Source organism: Rhinatrema bivittatum, chromosome 11 (assembly GCF_901001135.1).
Source record: "Rhinatrema bivittatum chromosome 11, aRhiBiv1.1, whole genome shotgun sequence".
Taxonomy (NCBI): Eukaryota; Metazoa; Chordata; class Amphibia; order Gymnophiona; family Rhinatrematidae; genus Rhinatrema; species Rhinatrema bivittatum.
This window is the reverse complement of record NC_042625.1, coordinates 90,387,517-90,411,755: the sequence shown is the minus strand read 5'-3', so window position 1 is coordinate 90,411,755 and position 24,239 is coordinate 90,387,517. Positions and strand designations below refer to the sequence as shown.

At 39.4% G+C, this 24,239-nt stretch overlaps 1 protein-coding gene across 5 annotated transcripts in view; it reads left to right on the top strand.

Annotated features, from left to right (window-relative positions):
• The window catches only part of MACO1 (macoilin 1), a 105,548-nt gene that overhangs the window by 22,126 nt on the left and 59,183 nt on the right, over positions 1 to 24,239 (top strand). For 3 of the 5 annotated variants that reach the window (XM_029619435.1, XM_029619434.1, XM_029619436.1), the window contains exon 2: positions 17,405 to 17,546. The exons of the other annotated variants lie outside the window; for them this stretch is intronic. In XM_029619435.1, coding sequence (XP_029475295.1) covers positions 17,405 to 17,546 — 142 coding nt within the window. The remainder of the gene's footprint in view (positions 1 to 17,404; positions 17,547 to 24,239) is intronic. 5 annotated transcript variants of the gene reach the window in all.

Sequence of the window (24,239 nt, the reverse complement as noted above, 5' to 3'; positions counted from 1 at the left end):
CAATATTTTATAAACCAGTTTGGCTTACCCTAATACTTATGTGCATACTATCTTTTATTATATTCTGAGTCTAGGTTTATGTGCACTCACAACTATTGCTTCTTCTATTTCTCCAACTCTCAGACTGGCACACCACATACCTCCTGCTTGCAGACAAACTCTACAAATTTCAGATTACCCAATATATGCAAGAAATGAATATACACAAAAGTCAATGATCTTGCTCAAATATCAGAGCTATCTAATTGAAAATAGACTCTACGATTATTTATATGTTTGAAGTGCTTGGAGAGGAAGGTGCAGAGAATACAGCAACCCAAGTTAAGTGACTGTTAATTCTTTATATATAAAAAATGGAAAATGAACAAAAAAACAAAAATAAAAGAAATTACAACTTCAAAGAGTGACTGATGATTATAAATCATTGAATTCATATCTGATTTGATACAATCAGATAAGATGAACATCCCGCATTATATGATGGCCACTCTTAGATAAGATATAAATAATCGTAGAGTCTATTTTCAATTAGATAGCTCTGATATTTGAGCAAAATCATTGACTTTTTTGTGCAGACAATCTCTGTCAGACGGGTACCATGGCCATGATCATCTAAAGAAATACACAGCACACATCCATGGGACTCTGAATCTCCAGGAATGTAGGCTTTTATGACATACACAATACTGACATGCTGTAGTACTGTATTGGTAAGCAGGGCTCTCTCTCCTACTGCCTACTTATAGTACTGGGTAGCACTATTACATAACCCATTTGTATGTCACACAAGCTCATATCTTTCCTTTGTATCACACACAACATCTGGTGATGACTGCTGGACAAGTTTCCTAAATCTGCTATATAATCTGTATATTAAGTCAGAGCCTCTTGTATATGTGTGTTTGGGATCCTCCAGTCAGTGTTGATACGTGTGAAAGAGAATGGATTAGCAGGAAAGATTTTTCTTTTTGCAGGTGTTACTAAATTAACAGAGTAGCCATTCCTGATGGAGTGGACCAAATAAGTGATCTAAGAAAGCTTGAGGAATAGTCAAGTACTTAGTAACTAAATTTCATTGCAAAAATGTATAGCATTATGCTTTCTCGCTTGCAGAAACCCAGGGGAGCAGTACACGATGGGGGTGAGATACTAATGTTCAGGAATCAGGTCTTGGGACAGTCATATTTGATTTTAAGGTTGCAAAATGTAACAAGACAGTGGTCAGAGTTAGAGTAGTGCTAAGATGCATAGGATAGGAAGAGGTATAATCAGGAAAAGGTGATAATGATTCTGAAAGTGGGTAGATTCAGTAGTGACATTAGGAAATATTTCTGTACAGAAAGGGTTTGGGATACATGGACCAGCGTCTCAGGAGAGGTAGTGGAGGCCAAACCTGTAACAAAATACAAGAAAGCATAGAATGAGCACAGGATCCTCACTTGTGAAGAAGTAGTGGGAAAACTGGTGACCAAGGGTGTATGGTTTTACAACAGTAAGGGAATTGGGCAACCGAGAACACCATAGTCTATTTCCATTCTGAGTCCTTGTGTGAAGTGAATGTTCTTTCTAACTGATGTGTGTTGTAGGTAATGAGTATCCACTCTTGCCCTGGATCTTAACTCTCTTCCTACATTCATCTGCTGGCTCAGGAGAGTGCTACAATAGCATACATCCTCATCCTCATTTGTTTATTTATATTACAGGTTATTGCTTTCCAGAGCCCAAAGTGAATTATAGTAATGTATACAATAATAGGGACCTTCATTTTCAGTATTTGTTCTTTATTTTTTTCTGGGAGTTTAACAGGGTTTATTATGACTAGAACAAAAACAGGAGAAAATCAGATGAAAAAATAATTCATTGTTTTTCTGGGTAAATATCAAAGTGTATTTTGGTGGACAGAAGCCAGGACAGTAAAACAATATTAAACAGATTCTCCCACCCACCCACTCAGCAGCATCCCCATCTCTACTCTAATCCCCTGCTTAGCATGACAGTCTCTTTCCCCCTACCTCCAACAACAGCATTCATCTTTACTGGGTAGCTCCAGGCTTCTCTCTCCTTCAGCAGCATGCTTACTGAGGCTCCTGTGCTCTGCAGCACTGCACTTCTACTTTTGTGCAGGGCCAGGGAGCTGCCGGGAAGAGCTTCTGGTGGACAGGGCCTGCTTCAAATCCATTTGCGGCACCAGACAGCAGGTACTTTGGCTGCTTAGTGGATGCGGAGGTGGGACTTGAAACAGAATGTGCTTTGGTCCATACTGGCTTCCAGCAGTGGCTGGAGGCCTTGAAACACTGCTTCTGCAGCTCTGCAGCAGCTTTTTAATCAATCTGAAATTAGGGTGAATATCTGTTTAAACCAGTCATCACCTTTGGAGAAATCGGGAAATTTGTGGGTGAAAATCTGTTTAAACTGAAAACGAAGGACCCCTAATCAATCAATTGAGTCCACCAGGGCAGATAACGTGCATTTGGCCTTGTTTGTGAACACTGCTGACTTACACCAATATAGCATTCTTTGGAGGTAATTTTCAAAGGATTTATGCATGTAAATGTAATATACTATTATAGCAATTTTCAAAAGCCATTTACACGAGTAAATCCTATGGGCACTTCAATTACATATATTGTAGTAATTTTCAAAAACCCACTTGAGTAAGGTGCATTTACTGAAGTAAAACCCATCTTTTTTTAAAATCAGGTGCTAAAAAGATTTTTTGCACAATTTCTTGCATTTGTATTTTTCCAATTCCTATGGAATTGGATTAAAAGTTTTTTACTATATTTAAATGAGGCACTGCAGTGACTGACAGCATGACATGAACATACTCAGAGCACTTATTCCTCCCAATCCCATATCTTGATGTCACGAGAGCAACGCAAAATTTTGGGAAAGGGCTAATGCATATCATTCATGCTGATAATGTATCGTATGATGCAGAGCAGGGACCCTTGTGAAAGTTCTATAAAGAATATTTATTTGATTTTTCCCAAGGTAACAGAACCTCTAAGCTGTGGTTTGTTTAACATAGGATCTGATTATTTTTATTCATCAAACAATGTAATATCTTTCTGCCTGAATTTTCTCAGTCCTTTGCAAACAGAAAAAAGAAATCATGCAGCAAGCCATGACCGAAAAAGAGTTGACTTCAAGCTTCATGTCATGGTTTTCTGTCAAGTAGCAAAAAAAAATATATAATACAGTGTAAGAAAGATCAGAAATTTAGTAATGGAGGGCTGATTAGCTATGTTTGGGGCATGAATAAGCAAAGTAAGCTCGCTAAAAAAGCTATTCAAAAAAAGTACCAAACTGTGATTGATGTAAGCCTATAGATGCTGTGGTTATTGATCTTGGTTGGAAGTTGGGCCTTTGTCTTTGCTTCAGGCCCTTCTTTGACCTCTTTACAAGTCATTACCTTTTGCTCCTTTTGAATAATATATTTAAATTCTGTATTCTTGTTCCAGCAATCCTTGTTAGTACAATACTGTAAAGTATGAGAAATCCAGTCATGCCCATAAAAACTGATTTGGCCATCAGTGTTCAATAGTAAAAACTCACAAGATAGCAATACCTGTGTCAGAAATCATGTCCACCATAAAACTGGTTTGACCATCTGCTTTTTCAACTAAGCTTGGTAGGATCTGCAGTTTGATGCTGTATAGCAGGGGTTCTCAGTGCAGTCATCGGGACACACCTAGCTAGTCAGGTTTTCAGGATTTCCACAATGAATATGCATGAGGTAGATTTGCATACAATAGAAGCAGTGCATGAGAACCACTGCTGTATGCAGTAATGCACTGGAAAGTATAATTTGTGATAGCATTTTAAAATTTTTCTTTAAAGCCATTTTTCTTTATTTTTTTATTTAAACGTGTTTATATACCGTTTTACCAGTAAAACTAACTGACCAAAGCGGTTTACAATATCAAAATAATATAAACAAATCAGAAATAATTAAAATTAGATAAATAATTAATAAAAATAAAACTTAAAATAAAGTATGATTTACTCCTCACTATAGTTTACTGTATCCTGCGCCCCATTCTGCTTTGTGTACCATTCATTATCAAATTTGCATGTATGCCGTGTAAGTCCTGGGTCACTTCTTGGTCAGTAAAAGGTGCTAAAGGAGAGCAATAGGGAAGCAACATTAAAATGATTGTGCAGGGATTTATCTTAAGGGAAAACAGTGATTTCTTGTTTCCTTCTGAAGTGACAGTGCTGAAGTATTTCTTTCAACTGATTCTGCAGTTGGAAAGGTTTTACTGAGTTATTACTCAGTAGCTGTGCACTGCTCAGCAACTTGATAAAATATGGGAAATAAATCTCTACAATTTTTTTTTATCTTTTTTTATTTTTAGACTTTCTGGTTCCATGTAGCCTGATTTATTCCACATCAGAACTGGAAGGAAACTAATGTGGGAGCTTAAGCCAAGCCTGGCCCAAACTACAGTTGACAGCCAGTTGAGCCCCCTTAGGGCTCTGAACTGCCGTACCACCTTGATTTAAAAATAAAATCTGCTACTTTTTAAGAAATTCTGAGCAGCAGCCAATTTCAGCATGAAACTCTCCTTCAAACAGCTGCACTAGCTAGATTCATCATAATAGATAGTTGTTGCTTTTTTTTGTTTTTCTTCCTTTTTTAATATTTTTTCAAAGTATTATTTCTGTCCTAATATCTTGTCTTTACACACAATCTTTTTTTTTTTTTTTTTTTACTTCTCGTTTCCCTTCCGAAAAGTCTGTGAAACCAGACTGGCTTTGGATGGGCCTTGCCATCATTCTCTCTCATCTTCTGTTTTCAAGACCATGTGCTCTGTTTAAACATATTTCTGAGTTCATCCTTCAGTGTTTGATATACTATTATATGTAAGGAATAAATGGAGCTTCCTGGGGTTTTGATGAGGATTAGCACAATCGCACCTTGATATGTACTTTGGGAGTGGTTAAATAGGATGAGTTTGCCTATTTTTATTTAGATTGGCTGTTAAACTTGGTAGTCATATAGTAGATTGGGATAGCAGCCAAAATGTGGTGCAACCTGAGATGGATAGAGAGAGATTTATTTATTTATTTATTTATTTATTTATTTAGCATTTTTCTATACCAACCTTCAAAGTTAAATACCTTATCAGGTCGGTTTACATCGAACAGGGACGTAAACAGTAAAACATAAACAACTTATTAAAATCAGGAGAAACAAAGTTACATTTAACAAGGACTGCAAAACTTGGAAGCTTAAACAGCTGGAAAGAAGGCGTAAGAGGGTAGTAAGTTAAGAAACTAAGATCTAAAAGTCCGTGCTAGTGCTAGTTGAGCTATTATGATAATACTGGTGCTTGTGTCGTATTTAGAGAGGATCTGGGTTCCATTGCTCATGAGCCGGTTCGTCGTCTAATGTGTGTCTGAGGGGTCCGGGAAGGCTTGGCGGAACAACCAGGTCTTGAGTTTTTTCTTAAATGTTACTAGGCAGGGTTCCAGCCTGAGATCTGCTGGGAGGTTGTTCCAGATAGCTGGGCCTGCTATTGAGAACGCTCGGTCTTTGGTCGAGATGAGGCGCGTGGCTTTGGTTGTGGGGGGTTGAAGTGCTCCTTTGTAGTTCTCTCTAATCGGTCTGCTGGAGGTATGGAGTTTGAAAGGGATTTCGAGGTCGAGGTGAAGGTGATTATGGATGGATTTATGTATTAAAGTGAGTGATTTGTGTAGGACTCTGAAGTTGACTGGTAGCCAGTGTAGGTTTCGGAGGATGGGAGTAATATGTTCTCTCCGGTTGGTGTTGGTCAAAATTCTGGCCGCGGCGTTCTGTATCATCTGTAGCGGCTTGGTGGTTGAGCTGGGAAGGCCTGTGAGGAGAGCACTGCAGTAGTCTATTTTGGCAAATATTAAGGATTGGAGAACTGTCCTGAAATCATGGAAAAATAGGAGAGGTTTGAGTCTTTTTAGTACCTGTAGTCTGTGGAAGCAGTCTTTGGTTGTGGTGTTGATCATTTTCTTTAGGTTGAGGCGGTTGTCTAATATGACCCCGAGATCTCTTACATGAGTATGGGTGAGATGGGAGTTGTGGTGTGAGTTGCGTTGGGTCTGTGGAGAGATGGGTCTGTGGAGAGATGTATCAGGGTCTGTGGAGAGATGTATCAGGTGTCTTTTTTTTTTTATTTTTCCTCTCTTCTATCCGCATGATTGTTTCACGTTTTTGAGCTATAGACCTCTGTGCTTAGGCCGTGCAGCAGAAAACTGAAGATAAGTGGAAGTTGTGTTTTCAAGGTCCTTTCTGTTTGTTTAGAAAACTTGCCATGTTCAGAATTTCAGAAGCATATGCAATGCTGTAATGCTTGCGTTCTGAATAGAACATGTTACTGCTATCAGCTTTTTACAGTCTTTAAGCATGTTTTTGGAGCAGCTGTGTTAAAATGATTTCTCATTATGACTGCCAGAGGTCAATGTGGCCATGATGTCACATGTGACATGGCACCCTACATGAAGTGAAGGAGTAGCCTAGCTGTTAGAGCAGGAGCTGAGAACCAGGGTTCAAAATCCTGCTGCTGCTCCTTGTGACCTTGGGCAAGTCGCTTCTCCCTCCATTGCCGGGGGTACAAACTTAGGGCTTGATTTACTAAGGCTTGTCTCCAATTCTGTGATTCTAGGAAAAATGAGACCCTTACATTGTAAGCCCTTTGGGAACAGGGAACATGAGAAATGCCATGCTTGGTTAGACCAAGGTGCATCAAGCCCAGCATCCTCTCTCTTACAGTACCCAGCAGATCCCATAAAGTAGTTCTATTTCCTGTTACTCCCAGGGGTGGTGCAGAATATGGCAGCAAGTATAGGGTGGTGCAGAATATGGCAGCACGTTTGATTTTTGGTCTCCCATGTAGGGTGAGTGCGACACCTTTTATTAAGACGCATTCATTGGTTATCAATTGAAAAGAGGGCTAATTTCAAACTAATGACTCTGATGTATAAGGCATTAAATGGAAGGGGCTATTTGCCTTAGTCTTTTTATACACTGTTAAACAGCAGATTATTTACAAGAAAAGATTAAGGGTTATGTTCCTACCCATAATCTACGCTCAGAATCAGCGGTGTTGGTTCCATCAAGTCAAGATATATGTAAAGTATCAAATAGGAAAAAGGATGTTCTTTAGTGGTCTGGAGTTGTGGAACTTGGCACCATTGGAGGTGAGGGTGGATCAGAATTATCTTAATTTCAGAAAAAAGGTAAAGGCCTGGCAAATTTTAAATTGAGATCAGCATAGATAGCCTAATCTATATATTTCAAGCCCTATTTAAGTATCAAACAAAAATACAATGTATACATATTCATAAGTTATTCTATTGTATTTTAATTTTAAACCGCTTTGGCCAGATCTGGTATCTGATGAGCGATATATAAGAAATGAGAAATAAATATGGTGTACACATCCTATTCTCAGGCAGCCCTCTCACTCTCCTCCTCTTCCATGCCCCACCTCTACCTGGTAAAGTCCTCTCCCTGCCCCCTTGCTGCTTTTTTTTTTTTTATCTTTATTTATCAAAGTTTTCCATTTACAAATGGAAGAAAATAACTTTTACAATAGCATTTGCAATATCTATTAAACAGATCTTTCAGATTATAACCCTCCATCTTCATCAAAATATCTCACTAATACAAAATTAAAAAAAAAAAATTCCAATATAGATGGAGATATAATATATATTTGTATAATCAAAAATATTACCTGATTAGGAAATTTTAGGATATTGTGAGACTTAGAAATACTTTAATTGTAAGGAGATACTCAAACAATACATGATAAGCTAGACATTAGCATATTTTAACAATTGGCATACTTTAAACTCCTAGCCTAGTCATTTGACTTCCTCGGTGATGAAGTAAGCGGAACTTGAGCCCCCAAAGACTGCTGAAGTTGTTCTACTTGTGTAAATACATAAGTTTGGTTATCTTTTTTTAAATTTCACAACTGCATGGATAACGAAGAAAAAAAGACATTCCTAGAGCTATAACTCTTGGCCTTATCGCCAGGAATTCCTTTCTTCTAATTCTAGTTACAGGGGCCAAATCTCAATATATTTTTATAGATTGACCATAAAATTGTAATGGAAACTTTTGAAAATATCTACACATTAGCTTATTTACATCCTGACCTGATATAAAAAGAAACTATTAATGTATTCTTATCCAGGACATCCATGCTTGAACTTTCCAAAATATTTGTAGGAATCAAACCTTGTGGTTCAGAAGACTTTTTTTTTTTTATTAAAGGGTAACATGCTTTAATAGAATATCTTCATCTGAAAACATTAAGAATTCTTTAAGGTAATGAATGGTATTTCAACTACTACTTTAGGAAAATTTAAAATTCTTACATTAAGATGTCTTATTCGATTCTCCATTATTTCAAGACAATTTGAACAAGCTAACTGATCTTTAACAATTAATGCATTTAATCTCTGGCAAGATTTAATACATTTCTCATTTTCCCCTACTCCTAAAGAAATATCATTTGACTGTTGTCGTACCTCACCTATCTTAGTCTGAAAATTCAAAGAATCCTGATCCACTTTATTTTCCATCCTGTTAATGGCTAAACTCAGTCCAGATACTACATCCCAGATTGTTTCAAGTGTGATGGTCTCCGGTCTTATAATAGCTCGTGATACTTGGTTTTATCTGCTCAGAGGTTGGGGAATGCTGCACCCCTCTTTCAGATGTTTCCTCAGCAACTGTGGGTCCACTCACCACTTCTGAAGCATTCTCTACTTCTGGCATAATCACAGGAGAAGCTCCCACTAATCCAGACCCACCTACTAGTTCTGCTGGACTGCTTCTACACTGGAATCACGATGAGCAAGAGCTGGTCGAAGATTAGGGCTTAAGGATGCTTCATCTAAGGTGGTCTCCCGTTCTCCTTCCCGGGATCCAGCAGCCTCTTTTTCCAATTGCTTTAAGAAACAATCTATTTCTAGTTGAGTTAAGGAGGGTAAGGTTCTGTGGGAAAAACCCTAATTTTCCCCTTCCTTTTTGGTGGCATAATGTTCAAAAGAAAAAAAAAAATAAATATTTACCAGGTCGACGTTCCTTAATTCTGTGCAGATTATGTCTCGCTTCCGGAGTAGATTATATTCCAATTCAGAAAACAGTCCAAGTTAAGGCGAAAAAGTGAATAATTCCAGGCAAACCCGAGTGAAGCTGAGCAAAGCTGCGTACCCCTTAGGTGCGCGTGGCTTTGGTGGCGCGCCACAGGGGTGCTGTTTTTTAACTCCTTTGGCCCCTCCCTCCAACAAACAGCATCAGGTACATGGCTCCTCAGGTCCTGGCAGGTAAGACAGAAACCTTGGTTCCAAAAACACAGTCAGGAAATCACACTATTCTCCTCCGGTTCTCCTCGCCCCCTTGCTCCTTAATACATACAGTACCTGAATGTAACTCTCTACCAGTGCAAAGGCAGGAGCAAAATATAAAAATAAAAGGTGAACCAGTCTGGTCTCATGTTTTGAGATAGTTTGTGATGTTTGAGCACAGGAGTACTGCAGGTGGAACAGTTGAAATAGTTTGAAAAATGATCTAGCAGTAACATTAACTGAAACAGTTTTACTGCTTGCTTTGTGCATTGGCTTTCTTTTGTAAGAAAGCTGCTTTAGGGTGGTGGTGTTTGGTCTGTCTATGCTTCTTAGCTCTGTATGCCATTAGCAGTTGAGAAGGACCTGGTGTTTTTGTTGCAGAACGAACTCTTAATGATACTCTGTTATCTAAGATTTGTGGGTCTTTTTTTCCATTAGAAATTTTAGATAGCAGTGGCTGATCCTGTTTGTGCGATTACTTTGACTGTTTGTTTTGAATTTCAAATAATGCATTTATTTTAATGAGTGCCCTAGTGTTGTCATTTTTATATTGTAACAGAAGCTTCTATTAAATATACTAATTTATTTTATAAACTTAAAAAAAATAATAAAGCTTCATGTCAGAAATATATCTTTATCATCAGTAAGTCATTGGTTCTGAAATCCTAATTAGAGAAGCATCTCTGCCAGTAGTCTATTTTCCAGAGGAACCATCCATCCCCCCCACATTTAGTGATTTATACATTTTGGAGATTTATATGCTACCTGACCACAGCTCTAAGTGGCTCACAATTAAAAACATTCATAATACATCAATAATACAAGATACATATACATTCAACATGGCACTAAAATTATATTATGAGGGGGGGAATCCAAGATGGCGCCCTGAGAGGGAGTGAATTCGAATCGCTCCGGATCCACGATTTAAAATTTAAGCTAACAACGCTATTTTCTCGAGTTTGATGCCTCATAAACGGAAAGGCAAGATTCGGGTCTTCCCACCCGACCCTGATAATGCCGCCGGTCAGCGGTTAATAACCGAATTCTCCCTCCAAACACCGCAATTGAGGGCTGCAATCCCCGTTGGAGAGCAGGCGGGAGGAGAGCCGTACTCACCAGGGGAGCTATCATTGAGCCCTCCGGACCTCAGGACGCCGGTCAGAGCCTTGCCCCCGCCTGTCGGCAGAGGAGCTGAGTCGCAGGCTGATGAAGTCATCGGGCATGCTCAGCTGGGTGGTTCAGACGCCGACCGAACGGCAGGAGAGGCAGGAGAAATCCTGGAACACCGAGGAACCGTGCAGAGGAGTGGAGGAGGCTGCGGAAGGACCCAGAACAACGGGAGAAGCGAGCGGTCACGATAGAACCGGGGTAAGAACCCTCTCCCAGCAATTGAACAAACCGGCGGTTATTACCCTGGATAACATCTGGGAACTAATGTTGAAAATGTCTACCAAACTAGATAATCAAGCCCTGAAACTGGACGAGATTGCGGTTAAGGTTGGTGCACTCGAACAGGACACAAAAGTTTTTGGTGCAAGATAATTCTATAAAGAAAATCAATGATATAAAAAACCTCCAGAGTATTAATGTTACAATGGTCTCAGAAAGGATTTCATCTTTAAGAAGAATTGAATCGATAGAGAACCATATGAGACATTTAAATTTGAGACTGTTGAATTTTCCTATAATTGCAGGGGAAATACCCTTGCTAACCTTCAAAAAATTTGCAATGGAGGTTTTGAAGATTCCTCAGAGTGAGATACCAGCTACTAAAAAGCTTTTTTTTCTTCCTAAGAGAAGTAGCACGCCGATCACTTTTCCCCCTCAAGAGTCAGAATTTCATAATCTGACTGATTACTTAGAAAACTCCAATGTTGAAATCATTGATCGTGCGGTGCTCTTCGTGACCTTTTTTGAAGAAACAGCTGCATCTTTGATAATGAAGAATTATTTTAAAAATATAAATGTTTCTTTTTGTGGAGGCCTTGTTCGGGTATATCCCGATTTAGCTAAATCTACGCAGCAGCGTAGAAAAGAATTTCTACTTATGAGACCTGAGACCATAGCAGTAGGGGGTAGTTTTAAATTACGCTACCCCTGTAAATGCATAATACAACTGGCCAGTAATACATCTGTTTTCTTCTTACCAGCCCAGCTGAAGAATTTTTTATCTGGTAGGAGACCACCTGAGGAGTAGTAATGAGGTCTATGTGTAAAGGTGGTAGTTACAGGGCTAGTAATTTGCAATTGTTTCTTTTTTGTTCTCCTCGAATAGTTTCCTTTCCCCCCCCGAATTTCCTATGTAATAAGAAAACGATGTTTGTCAATAAGAAATCTATTGATTTTGTTTCTGATGTTAAGGTCAGGAATGGCCCACTACTAACTTTATAATTTCTGTATTTTCCGATACAATGATTTATTGTTTTTCTTTTGTAAAAGTTGAGAAATAAAAAATAAAAAAATAAAAAAATTATATTTTATTTGTATACTGTCAATCTGGTAGAACAATCTTGGCAGTTCACAATGGTTTAAAAATACGGGTATATAATAAAATAAGCAACAAACTAAACTATATTGGTCATACTTAAAATACAAAACTAAATTAAACTTAACAAATTAGGCCTTAAAGTGCGTGCCCTATCTACTTCAATGAATGCCAACCGAAAAAAAACATCTTTAATATTTTTCTAAATGTCTTAGTACAAGCGACAAGTCGCAAGGCCTTGAGAAGAGAGTTCCCCTTCTGCCAGTGAGAGAGCCCTCTCCTGAGTCTGATAACCAAGTCTGCCGAACCGACGGAACATCCAATAAGCCCCTTTGCAATATCTGTAAAGTCCATGTAGGATTATAGAACTGCAACATTGAATTCATCCAGGGAATGGACTTTTCATTGAGCATCTTATGAACAAGGTAACAACTGTGTACTGAATCCTCTATTCTGCGGGCAGACAGTGTAATTCCTTCAGTACTGAGGTAATGAGTGCTCGTAGGTCTAAACCCAACATTAAACGTGCTGTAGCATTCTGAAGGATCTGTAGAGCCCTCATGGTGGATGCTGGCAAGCCAATAAGCAGAATTACAGTGATCAAGAGCCAGTAATACTAAGGCTTGAACTTCCGATCAAAATTTAGAATGGTCCAGTAAAGGCTTCAATGGCCACAGCAAGCACAATTATAATAACCAGCTCTCGCAGTTGCTTTAATATGCTCATGAATGTGTAAGTTCTTATCAAGAATAATACCTATGCTTTTTATCTGCGCCATCACTGGGATCTCCAAGTTCTCAAAAGAAAGAGTTAGGAACATCAGTGGTGTTTAATTACTTAGTTATTTAATCACAAGAGTTGTTAAATTGCAAGAGTCCCTTGCAAAACTGGGAGACTGGGCATGCAAATGACAAGTTTACATTTAATGTGGACAAGTGCAAAGTGATTCACTTAGGGAAGAGTAACCCAAATTATAGCTACGCAATGCAATGTTCCACATTAGGAGTCACTAGTCAGGAAAAGGATCTAGGTGGCGTCATTGATAATACGTTCAGTGTGCAGCAGCCCAGAAAGCAAATAGAATGCTAGGCATTAGGAATGGAGAATAAAACAGAGAATATCATAATGCCTCTGTATTGCTTCATAGTGCAACCTTATCTTGAATATTATGTGCAGTTCTGGTCACCACATTTCATAAAAGATATAGCAGAATTAGTAAAGGCACAGAGAAGGGCAACCAGGATAATAAAGGGAATGGAACAATTCACCTACGAGGAAAGGCTAAAGAGGTTAGGAGTCTTCAGCTTGGAGAAGAGATGGCTGAGGGGAGATATGATAGAGGTCTATAAAATGAGTGGAGTGGAGCAAGTAAATTTTAAGCGGTTGTTTACTCTTTCAAAAGTACAAAGACCAGGGGGGGACATAATGAAATTACTTGGTGACATATTTAAAACTAAGAAGAAATGTTTTTTTACTTGACCCATAAATAAGCTCTGGAATTTGTTGCCAGAGGATGTGATGAAAGCTATTAGTGTAACTGTGTTTAAAAAAAAAAAAAAAAAAGTTTAAAGAGCTTCATGGAGGGAAAAGTCCATAAATGATTATTAACTTAGAAAATGACGGCAGAAAAGGATCAATTGGTCCATTCAGTCTGCCCAGAAAGCTTATAATAGCATCTGCTGCGCCATACCGGTCACCCCCTTACTTGGTTTCCCAAACCGTCAAAGTCAGGGCCCTTGTTGGTTGCTGTCAGAGTCCAGTTACCTGTTACCTCTTGCCATTGAAGCAGAGAGCAATGTTGGAGTTGCATCTAAAATATCAGGCTTATTGGTTAAGCATAGTAACCACCACACTAGCAAGTTACCCCCTTGCGTATTTGTTTTCCCAGACCATAAAATCCAATGTCCTTGTTGTTTGCTGTCTGAATCTAATTTCCCTTTTCCCCCTGCTGTAAAAGCAGAGAGCAATAATGGAGTTGCATCAACAGTATGAAGGCTTATTGGTTAAGGGTAGTAACCGCCACACCAGCAAGTTACCCCCATGCACTCTTTTCATTTCCATCCTCTAGCCTTTAGGGATCCACAGTGTTTATCCCATGCCCCTTTGAAATCTTTCACTGTTTTTTTTCTTCACCACTTCCTGCTGAAGGGCATTCCAGGCATCCACCATCCTCTCTGTGAAGAAATATTTCCTGACATTGGTTTTGAGTTGTCCTCTCTGGAGTTTCATTACGTAAGGTGGAGTTGCAGAAATCCACTTTTTATCCCTGGGATAAGCAGCTTGGAATCTACCTTTTGGGATCCTGCTAGGTACTAGTCACCTGGATTAGCCACTTTGGCTGATCATCATAAGAAAGAGAGGCTTGAACGAAGCGAAACCAAGATAGAGGCCAAGATAGATTCAGCATCACTCAGTGTACATGAAGGAGCACGCGGAGCTCCTTTGTCGTGGTTCTTCGTGTGCACGACTGCATGTGCGCTGGCGTATCAACTATCTTAATGGAGATTTGTCACAGAGAACTTATAGTGATAAGGTGTTGCTGTAATTTTCACATCTTGCAAGTTAAACCATAATGCGGATGCATCTAGTTTTAATATAATTAGTGTTTTCTTGTATCTTTTGCCTGAGGCCCTAATGTAATAAGGTGCTCTCAGCTGTGCACATAGTTTTGTAGGTAGAGCTGTATTCCCAGTGTAGCAAGGAGTTTGGCAGACAAAAATGTGTGCAGAATTGTGAGTAAAACTGCACAAAATTTAGTGCTCCACCATGCAAATCCCATGATGTTCAAGGTATGTATTATTACTCCCCAGTGCAAAGAGTTACATAGGTGTGAATCAGGTTTTTTTAACACTGGAAATTTTTACTTTTGGTCAGAGGCGGAGTAAAGATTCTGAGGCTGGTGTTAATGATTTAAATACTGTTAGGAAGTCACTCTTTTTTAGCTCACTTTTCTGAAGAAAAAGGTGGCATATGTGATGTGCATTTCCCTCTAATAACTGTTTGATGTCTTATCCACACCAGATTTTCAGGACACGTCATGGAGCTTTTGTGGTCTCTTTTTTCCAGATCCATGCATATGCACAGACAGCGGATACATGTGTCCTGGAAAGTAAGCTCCTAGTTTTGGGTGGAACTTTGTCCTATTTCTGTTCTTGGTAATGATTTTCAGTAATGCATGAGCTCAAGAGAGAGGAAATATTACATAAGCTTTTAAATGGTATATTATATTGTACTGTAATCCGCCTTGAGCATTATTTTGGGAAGCGTGTGGAATAAATAAGCCCTGGTTTTTGTGTGCTAATATGCTGTAACATCATGATAGTGATTGAAGGAACTCTGGATAATGAAGCTATTTAATCTTTTGATTTAGTAAATACTATTTTTTGCTGACTGCCTAAACTAGATGAGAATAGTTTTTGTAAGTATGTCAAATTGCTGTTAGATTATGCATATGTCAGCTTAATACATTTTTTTCTCTCTGGGAAAAGTTTAAGAAAATTCATATTTTCACTTCTCTGCAGTTCTTTTAGTACTCTCTACCAAATGGCTGTAATGAGATTCAACCGTATAGGGATGTACATGCGTACCTCGCCAACTCTATAGAACTCACGTGCACACTATACTTTTTTTGCATTTTTAATAATGTTATGCACATACTATCCATTTGTTTGCAAGATCAAACAAATTCACATCCCTACATATTATTGTCTGGTTTCACTGCTTGTATCACTTCTGTATCTCCTTACCCTTTCCCTCCTCCAGTGAAAGTTGCAAATGTGTAGGGAAGGGTCACATTTAACTGAGTGATTTACCTAGACAAGTTAATGCCTGAAAAATCAACTTTTTCCTAGATGTAATGCTTTTCCTGCATTATTCCACTACATGCCAAGTAGTGCAAGTCCAGTGCTATTCTAGATCTAGAATAGCACTGGACCGGTTCTTTGGTTGTGAGAAATCCAGCAAGTCATGGCTAGCACTGGATGTTTTTTCTGTGGCTTATGGTCTTCAAAAATTGAATTGGTTTGAGAGAGTTTTTCTGAGAATCTATACATTCTGTTTTCAGTATAAAAGCGGGGGGGTGACACCTGGAAAATACCACTTTTTTTATTTTTTTTTTGAATTGCAAGCCTTGTAAATCCAAACAGGTTGTTCCTAGTCAAGAGAGCAGAATGTATTCTGTGGAGTTGCATCTAGTGATGCTTTTAGTTGCATATTTGGGTGTTGCCAGAAGTATTTTTGGGAGCAATTTTTAAAAGTTATGTGGAGCCTCTGAAAATTTGCCTAAAGGGACATTTTCTGTGAAGTTTTTCTTTGAAAGTTGTAGGGCCAGAGGCAAATGTGTGAAGTCTGTACCATAAAGCGCACATGGCAGGGATTTCAGAATGAAACTCCTGCAACTCCTTGCTGGCCCCCCATCCCCCCCCCCCCCGCAAAGGGGAAAGCAGTTTTTGGCCCCAGTTTTATGTTGGTGATTGCTTAGTTATGCAGCCTGTCCAGCCCTGAATAGATCAAGGAGCAGAAACCAGACCTAGGAATTGAAAGCAAGTTGCATATTTGGTCAGAAAGTAACATTTAATTTTGATAAACTTGGTTTCTAATTAATCTTCAAGGAAACTATAGTTGCAGCTTCTTTACTAGGTAATGATGAAAAATTGTGTTTTTAGAATAAAGGAAATGGTATATTTTTGGCATCAGCTAGGTATTCCACCCCTTATAATATACTGATAAGGAGCTTGCCCTTGTCAGCTGATGCAATCTTCAGTCACCTCCCATTGCCCTGCTTATTTGGTTCCTTTGAAGATAAAGTGTAGTTTTGACCAAAAAAAAAATCAACATTCATTTTAAAAAATATGAGTACGGGTTAAAAAGATGTCGGTCTGTCTTCAGCATTGGCTGCAACAGCCACTGTGACAAAATGGCTGCAGTGCATTTGCTATCTGTGCCAGGAGGAAGGAAGTAGAAAATTCATTGCAGGTGGGGGGATCCCTTTCTAGTGAATCTTTGTGGCCTAACACTTGGTCAGACCTGTTACAAGGTCCTTCCTGGTGCAGGGTTCTTCTGTATCTGAAAGTGGTCGCTTCACCCGTCATTGCCTCAGGTACAAACTTAGGACCTCATTTACTAAGCATTTGTCCCATAGATACAGAATGGTAGAAGAGCCTTAGTAAATCAGGCTCTTAGATTGTGAGCCACCTAGGGACAGGGAAATATTACCTGTACCTGAATGTAACTTGTCTTGAGCTAAATATAAGAAAACAAATAGCGCTTTCTATTTAGCAGCATTCTTAAGTCATCAAAATCGTGTACTGTCATCTGCATGATGAAGCTGAATATCAACTGAAATGGCATGAAAATTTTTGTCCTAAGTTTATTATCTCCAGATAGTTTTTACATGACCCTGGAATTGTGGTAAACTGAAGTCATAGTTGTAATACCCTCTTGCACTGCTACTTGTGTTTCAAAGAAAATTGTTATATGGAAACAAGTCGATTACAATAATGAAGAGAAATGTCATTAGTTTCTACCTTCTTGAAGTCTTGCTGAGATTTTAATTCTGTCTTTATTTCCTTACAGTACTTTTTTGTACCTGAAATTTCTGGTAGTGTGGGCACTGGTTCTGCTGGCAGACTTTGTGTTGGAGTTCAGATTTGAATACCTGTGGCCATTCTGGCTTTTCATCAGGAGTGTTTATGATTCCTTTAGATACCAAGGCCTGGTATGTATAAAATATTTTCTTTTTGAAAGCTGGGAAGAGACATTTAATTATGCTATCTGGATAATATACATTTGCATTGCTAAAATATTTTATTTACATAGGTGCAATGGGAAAAAATGAACACATAATATGAAAAGAGTGTATAGATTTCTAGGGAGGCTACAGACAAAGCTTTTCTATCATCTAATTAAAATCTGTTACATTCTTATAATATACTTAAGAGGTGTTAAGTTCAGACTTTCTAAAGATTTCTCCTTGGGGTAATAAATCTTAAAACATACATATTATGTGAACAGTCTTGTCTAAGCAAATTCTTGTTACAAGATAAAGGTTTTTAAAAGAACTACCTTCTGCCCAGGCTATATTCATATCTGTTGTAGAAGACAATAGCAATAAAATTGCAATCTTTGCATATCAAGATTTTAGGTTCTGATTGACTTTACATTGTAGCTGTCATTTTTTAAATGAAAATTACAGACCTAATTATGCACCCTCTGAAAGAGGGAAAAGATAAGGGCATTAGAATACTTCAAAGGTATAAATACCCAGCAACCATTTTTCAATGGAAAGGGTGTTCTGCAACGAGGGGGGCCTGAAATAGAATAGACTTTGGCATGACATTAGAAAATCTCCCTTCGTGGAAAGAGTGGTGGAGGCATGGAACAGCCACAACAGTAACAGAAGCCAAGAAGATATGGGATAAGCACAGTGGATTGTTATACTAGAGCACAAAGTCTGAGATTGGTATCTGCAGTCCTAGGACATGGAGCATGTGATTTGTTCACTGGTGGTGACACTTCAGTGTTTGATTAGGTTTGTCTGTGCACCAGACATGCATCATATTTACTCTTCAAATAATTATCTATTGGGATATATTGACCGCCTGAGAGAGAGAAGGTAAAAGGCGCCTATTTTAAGGAGACCAGTACACATCAGGTGAACATTTTTTAATATTTTGTTTTATTTATTGTATTTTATGTTGCATATTTACTGTGTGTGTAATCCAGCCTGGAATTTTTAAAGTATTTCCTTATAGAGGAGGAAGTGATGTCATGCTGCCTAATGGCTACTTAAGGTCCGCGCTCCCTACCCCGATCTTTAGAATCTCCCCTGTAGTGCTGCCATCGGGATGCTGAGAATTGCTGAAGCTTCCTCCATGCACTGCAAATACTCTGGAGATGTCTGGGCGAAAAAAATCGGTTAGATTTGAATCAGTTCTCCTTTTGAAGTGGCCGCAATGAAAATGTGGAGGGAGCAGAGGGAGAAAATGGCGGCGGCAGTGGTGAGTTGGTCAGCCTCAGGGGCAGTGAAGAGCTGGGGGCTCTCTTGCGGCAAGTAGAACTGTCGCTTTCCAGGGGCGATTTCCAGCTCTGGTTCAGCGAGTTGATAGCTGATATGTGCTCCTTAAAGCAGGAGCTAAAATCGATTGTGGGAGAATTGCATCGTGAATGTGCTGAGCTAGGAGACCGGGTGGAGGCTGTGGAGCACAGGCTGGATGAGCAGGAGAGTGCCTGTGTAAATGTGCAGCACAACATGAAGCAACTACAAGAAGAGAATGTTTACCTCAAAAATTGGGTGGCAGACCTGGAAAATAGGTCCTGCAGAGGGAACTTGAGGTTTAGGGGAGTACATAAGGACAAGGCTTACTCTGATTGCACAAAGACAGATTCTGAGCAATGCTGAGGAACGGGAGGAGCTCCCAAAAAGTTTGCTGGATAGAGCTCATTGGTCTCAGGCACGTCTCCTAGGAAACCTGCCCAGAGACATTGTGGTATGTTTTCAGGAATATGTGGTAAAGGAAAGATTGATGGCTCAAGTGTGGAAAATGAAAGAAATTCAGTGGCATGGGCACAAGGTGGAAGTGTTTCAGGATCGCTTACGATCAAGAAAAGGCGCAATTTCAAAGATGTGCTGCGGAATGGTAATTGTTGCTACAAATGGTTGTTCCCCTTTGGATTACAATTTGCTATAATTGGAGTGACATCCAGGGTTTCATCTGTAGAAGAGTCTATGAAGATAATGCAGGTGGCAGGCTTGATGAAGAATTCGGGACAAACAACCAGACCTCCTTTAGTTGCATCTGGTGGAGAGTCCAGCTCCAGATGGCAAAAAGTGCAATATGGCGGAAAGCGACTGAGACGACATTTGGGAGGATCTTCCTCTTCTTCTAGGGAGGCGGCGACTTGAGCGATGTCTGTCTGGAGACAGTGTGGTTCTATTCACTTGTGTGTGTGAACTTGGTGACTCTAGGGGTCTCCATCTTGCCAATGGTTCTGTGCTTGGTGGCTGTTTAGTCGTAGAGGGAGAGATTATCAAGCATTTATGGTTACTTTCTGACGAGGGATCGGTGGGGGGAACCAATGGCCAGGGGTTTGCTAAGTGTAGTGATTCCTCATGAAGGCAATGATGGGGGGATGAGTGGGGATTTTGAGTTGGGTGGGAGTGCTTGAGAGCATAAGGTACTGGGGAGACTGCCTATGGTTTGGGATAGTAGGGCTAGTACAAAGTTTTATAACCCTTTGGGTAAGTGGGGGTGGTTCTCTTTTATTAAAAGGTGGAGGTGAGCATGAAGTGCTTCTCTTTATGTAGACAATGGGGATTTAAAGATTGTCCTGGAATGTTAAAGGCTTAATACGTATGTTAAGAGGGAACGGCTTCTACGAGATGCTATCAATAAGAAGGGGGATGTTTTGCTGTGCCAGGAAACCCATTTAAAAAAAAATATAAAAGGTGATAGCTGATGCAAAAAAATATTTGGGAAGACATGCCATCCAGTAAGTATTATGGGGTAGGCATTCTTTTTTCTAAACATGTGGTAGTGGACATGCTTTCTGTTTTTGAGGGAAATTAAAGATGGGTAATGCTACTTATATATTAGGGAATGTGCATGGTCCCAGTTCTGGTCAAGGGAAGTTCTTGGAGGGAACCTCCAATACATTACAGCAATGGGCAGAAGGGCATATTATCATTGGCAGGGATTTTAATTTACCAGATACCTGTTTTTGGATAATAGTGGTGAGAGTGGAGGGGCCTCATGGATTAACCGAAAAGGACTAAAGATAGTAATGGCAGACTGAGAAATGGTTGATATTTTGGTGCTTCTTACATCCTACTGAACAGAATTTATACATTCTTTTCTCAAGCCCAAAAGGTTTACTCCCGGATTTACTTTTTTCTTGGTAGATAAAGCTTTGGTGAATAGAGTAAGGAGCACGGAGATTGATCCTATAACATGGTGTGACCATGCAGCTGTATGGTTGACCTTTAAAAGGGCGTGGGTAGTCAGATAGGGGACAGATATTGGAAGATAGGGCATTCAGTGAGCTCCTGCAGTAAGGGATGAGCATCTATCTCTCAGAAAATGAGAATGTGGAGGTGACCACTGGCACTATTTGGGACTGTTTTAAAGCTATTGCTAGAGGACAGTTGATAACTAGAGCATCTTAAAGAGAGAGCAGGAGCAGAAGAGATTATACTTGCTGGAACGGATCAGCAAATTAGAAATCTGACACAAAAGATGTGTAGATGCCTGGATGGGGAAGCAGTTGGTGAAGTTACAAGCGGACTTTAAGAGATTTGGACGTGGGGGATATTGTTTTTCAGCTGGCTAGGACGAAACAGGAATTTTTTGAAGGGGATAATAAAGCTAGCAGACTACTGGTAAGAGAGGTTATATCCAAGATTTTACAGAATCAGATTCTAAAGATAAGAGAGAACCGGTATCTGAGGATATGCTCATACGATCCCGATTTTTCACAGTTTTACCAGGAGTTATATCAATCACATAAAGATATTAGCCGGCTTCAAATTGATGAATATCTAGGAGAAATTGCATTGCCCAGAGTTGACCCTTTGCAACAGGAAAGGCTTAATACAGAAATATCAGAACTGGAAGTCACTCAAGCCATTAAAGAGCTGAAATTGGGCAAGTCAGCGTTCTTGTGGATTGGAATCCTTCAACGGGATTTTGCGTGTTTTGCTGAAAATGAATAAAAACTTCAATTATATAAAAAATAAATACTTCCATATATTAGATTTATTTATTTATATCATGTAAAACTGTTTTCAAAGTGCCCTTGTCTACATGCACTGCTAAAACTGGATTTCTCCTTAAATAGTGCACAGGTTGGAGAAGAGGGTATATAATAGAGTGGGGTGGAACAGGTAAATAGTGGAAGTTTCATGACATGTCCCCTAATCTTAGTACTACAGGTGGCAGATTTAAAACACATTGAAGAAAGTGTATTTTTTTATTTTCACTCTGTGCACAATCAAGCGGTGAAATTGGTTGCAGAAAGATGTGGTCAAGGCATCAAGCATTACTGAATTTAAGAGGTCTGGGGGAGAGTCCTTAAACCATTATATGTTGCATGGATTGGAGAATGCCACTCATTTTTCTTTAGGAATGAGCAACAGGAAATGGATCTGCAGGATAACTTGTGACCTAGATTGGCCAATATCAGATAGGATGCTTTGCTCAATAGACCTATAGTCTCATTCAGCATGGCATATTGTATAAAAATTTAGAAACATGAAGATAGAAAATGACCATGTGGTCTGTCTAGTTTGCCCTCCCACAACAACAGTCCCCATTATTTCAGAGATCCTCTGGGCTTCTCTGATGCTGTCTTGAATTCAGATTCTGTCATGGTCTCCACCACCTCTACTGGGAAGCTGTTCCTTGCATCACCCTCATCTCATGACCCCCCTTCTTCCAGAGCCTCCTGTGCACTGATACCTTGGAGCTATGATCTTAAATTGTGTACATTTCTGTAGTACAACTAATGGATGCCCTTACAATATTCATTTCTAATGGTTTGACCAGGAGGCTCATTGTGCTGAAATGTTCTGCGTAGCTCACTTCAGCATGGTTAAATTGCAAGCTGTCCAGGGATTTTTCATAAGCTGAATTTATGTCCAAGTAAATGGCATATACTGTAAAAGTTCATGAAACTTTTGAAATAAGTACTGATTAAATTTCCAGCTCATTGGCCAAAACTCAAATATGACATGGAAAAGAGCACAATGGTGTTTGACACTCTGAATATACCGGTACTATTCTGTAAGATTTATCTCTGTATTATGTCTGTGGGGAAAAGAAGAGAATAGGCTTATTAAAATGCATTGGTATAAATTAAGCATTTTTTTAAATAAGAGAATATGCAAAGTTGTTCCACACCCAGTCTTAATTTTCAAAGATTAAAGGGTGTGATGTACTGAAGGTTTTCTCCCAGTTTTTGGCCATGGGGAAAATGCTTAGCATATGGGTCCCTAATTGTCATAAGAAAGAAGTAATACAGTTAGTGGTTCAGTGCATATCTTTTATCTGTCACTATAAACAATATAAATCATTAAAAAATCTTCTTCCCTTTTCATTAGTAGTTTTACTTATGGGTATGAAGATTTGGGATTTTTCCTTTTTTTTTTTTTTTTTTTTAATTGTTTTATGGCAGAAACTATTTAGTATACTTGCTGGTGAGTTTTGTGAGATCTGACATTGCCTACGTGGAAGCTTGGTTGTTAGAATGGAGCATGACAAGCAGAGGAGATTGAATCCTTGCTTTGTCAGTGATGCATTGCTTTATATCCCTGTGGCTCAGTTGCATAACTATAATTGGGTAATAATAGTAATATTATTCCTGCTCTTCCTTGGAAACACTCGGGCGGTCAGGTTACCAGAATGTGCTGCTGTGCCATCCCTCTTAGTAGTAGCTGTGTGTCTCATTATAGATTTAAATGCTAGCGCCTCTGCCTATATTTCCAACTAATAGTTGTGCTTTGTATTTTGAAACCGAGAATTGGAGCTTTCCTACTGGTTCTTTTACTTTTGGTATTTAAACAGATATTGGTCATTTGTAGGTTCATTTTTTTTTTTTTTTGTCTGGCCCATGCAGAATGTGTTCTGTTAATATCGCATGACAAAGTATGTAATTCTCTTTTAATAGAACCTACCTTTCTGTCAAGTAAAATCCATCAGAACAGCTGCACACAGAGAGGATATCATTCTCACACAGACAAATATAACTAAGAAACTATATGGTATCTAGGAGAGACCCAAGAAAGGTCTTTGTATTGAATCCTGGCAATACAGGTCAGCAAAGTGTTGGTAGGACCTCCATTACTGGACAATCACAGCATCTAGTCTTCTTTACTTCATCAGGTCTGTGCAAACGGGCATATAGTGATACTTTCATAATGGATACAGCTGATGGTACACAGTGACCTAGAGCTGCATGAACCACATGCTGTCCTGTTCTAATACATGGCAAAATTTCTTTCTCAAGCCTGATGTGACTGGTTGTGCATACCATGCATTGGCATGGGGCGGCATACCTGGGGGGAGGGGGGGGGGTACGGCAAAAGGAGAGGCCACAGGGCCACCAGTGGAGCCATACCTGCTGGCAGCTGAAAAGGAAGAGAGGCTGCCAGCCGCCAGCAAAGTTCAACCTGCCAGTGGCTGAAAAGAAAATACCGCGCCACCGAAGTGTTACCTGAAATATGCCACAAGTGCGCCCAAACTCAACTTTTCCCACTTCAATGCCAACTCCCCCTTCCTCCCCAGGGTTGATGAGGAGAGGAGCCCACCGGGCTGAGACGCAGCTCATCCCACTATGGACTGAAGAGGAGAGGAGTCTGCCAGGCCATGGCGGAACTCAACCCATCTCAGACCAAAGACAACAGGAGGCAGTCTAT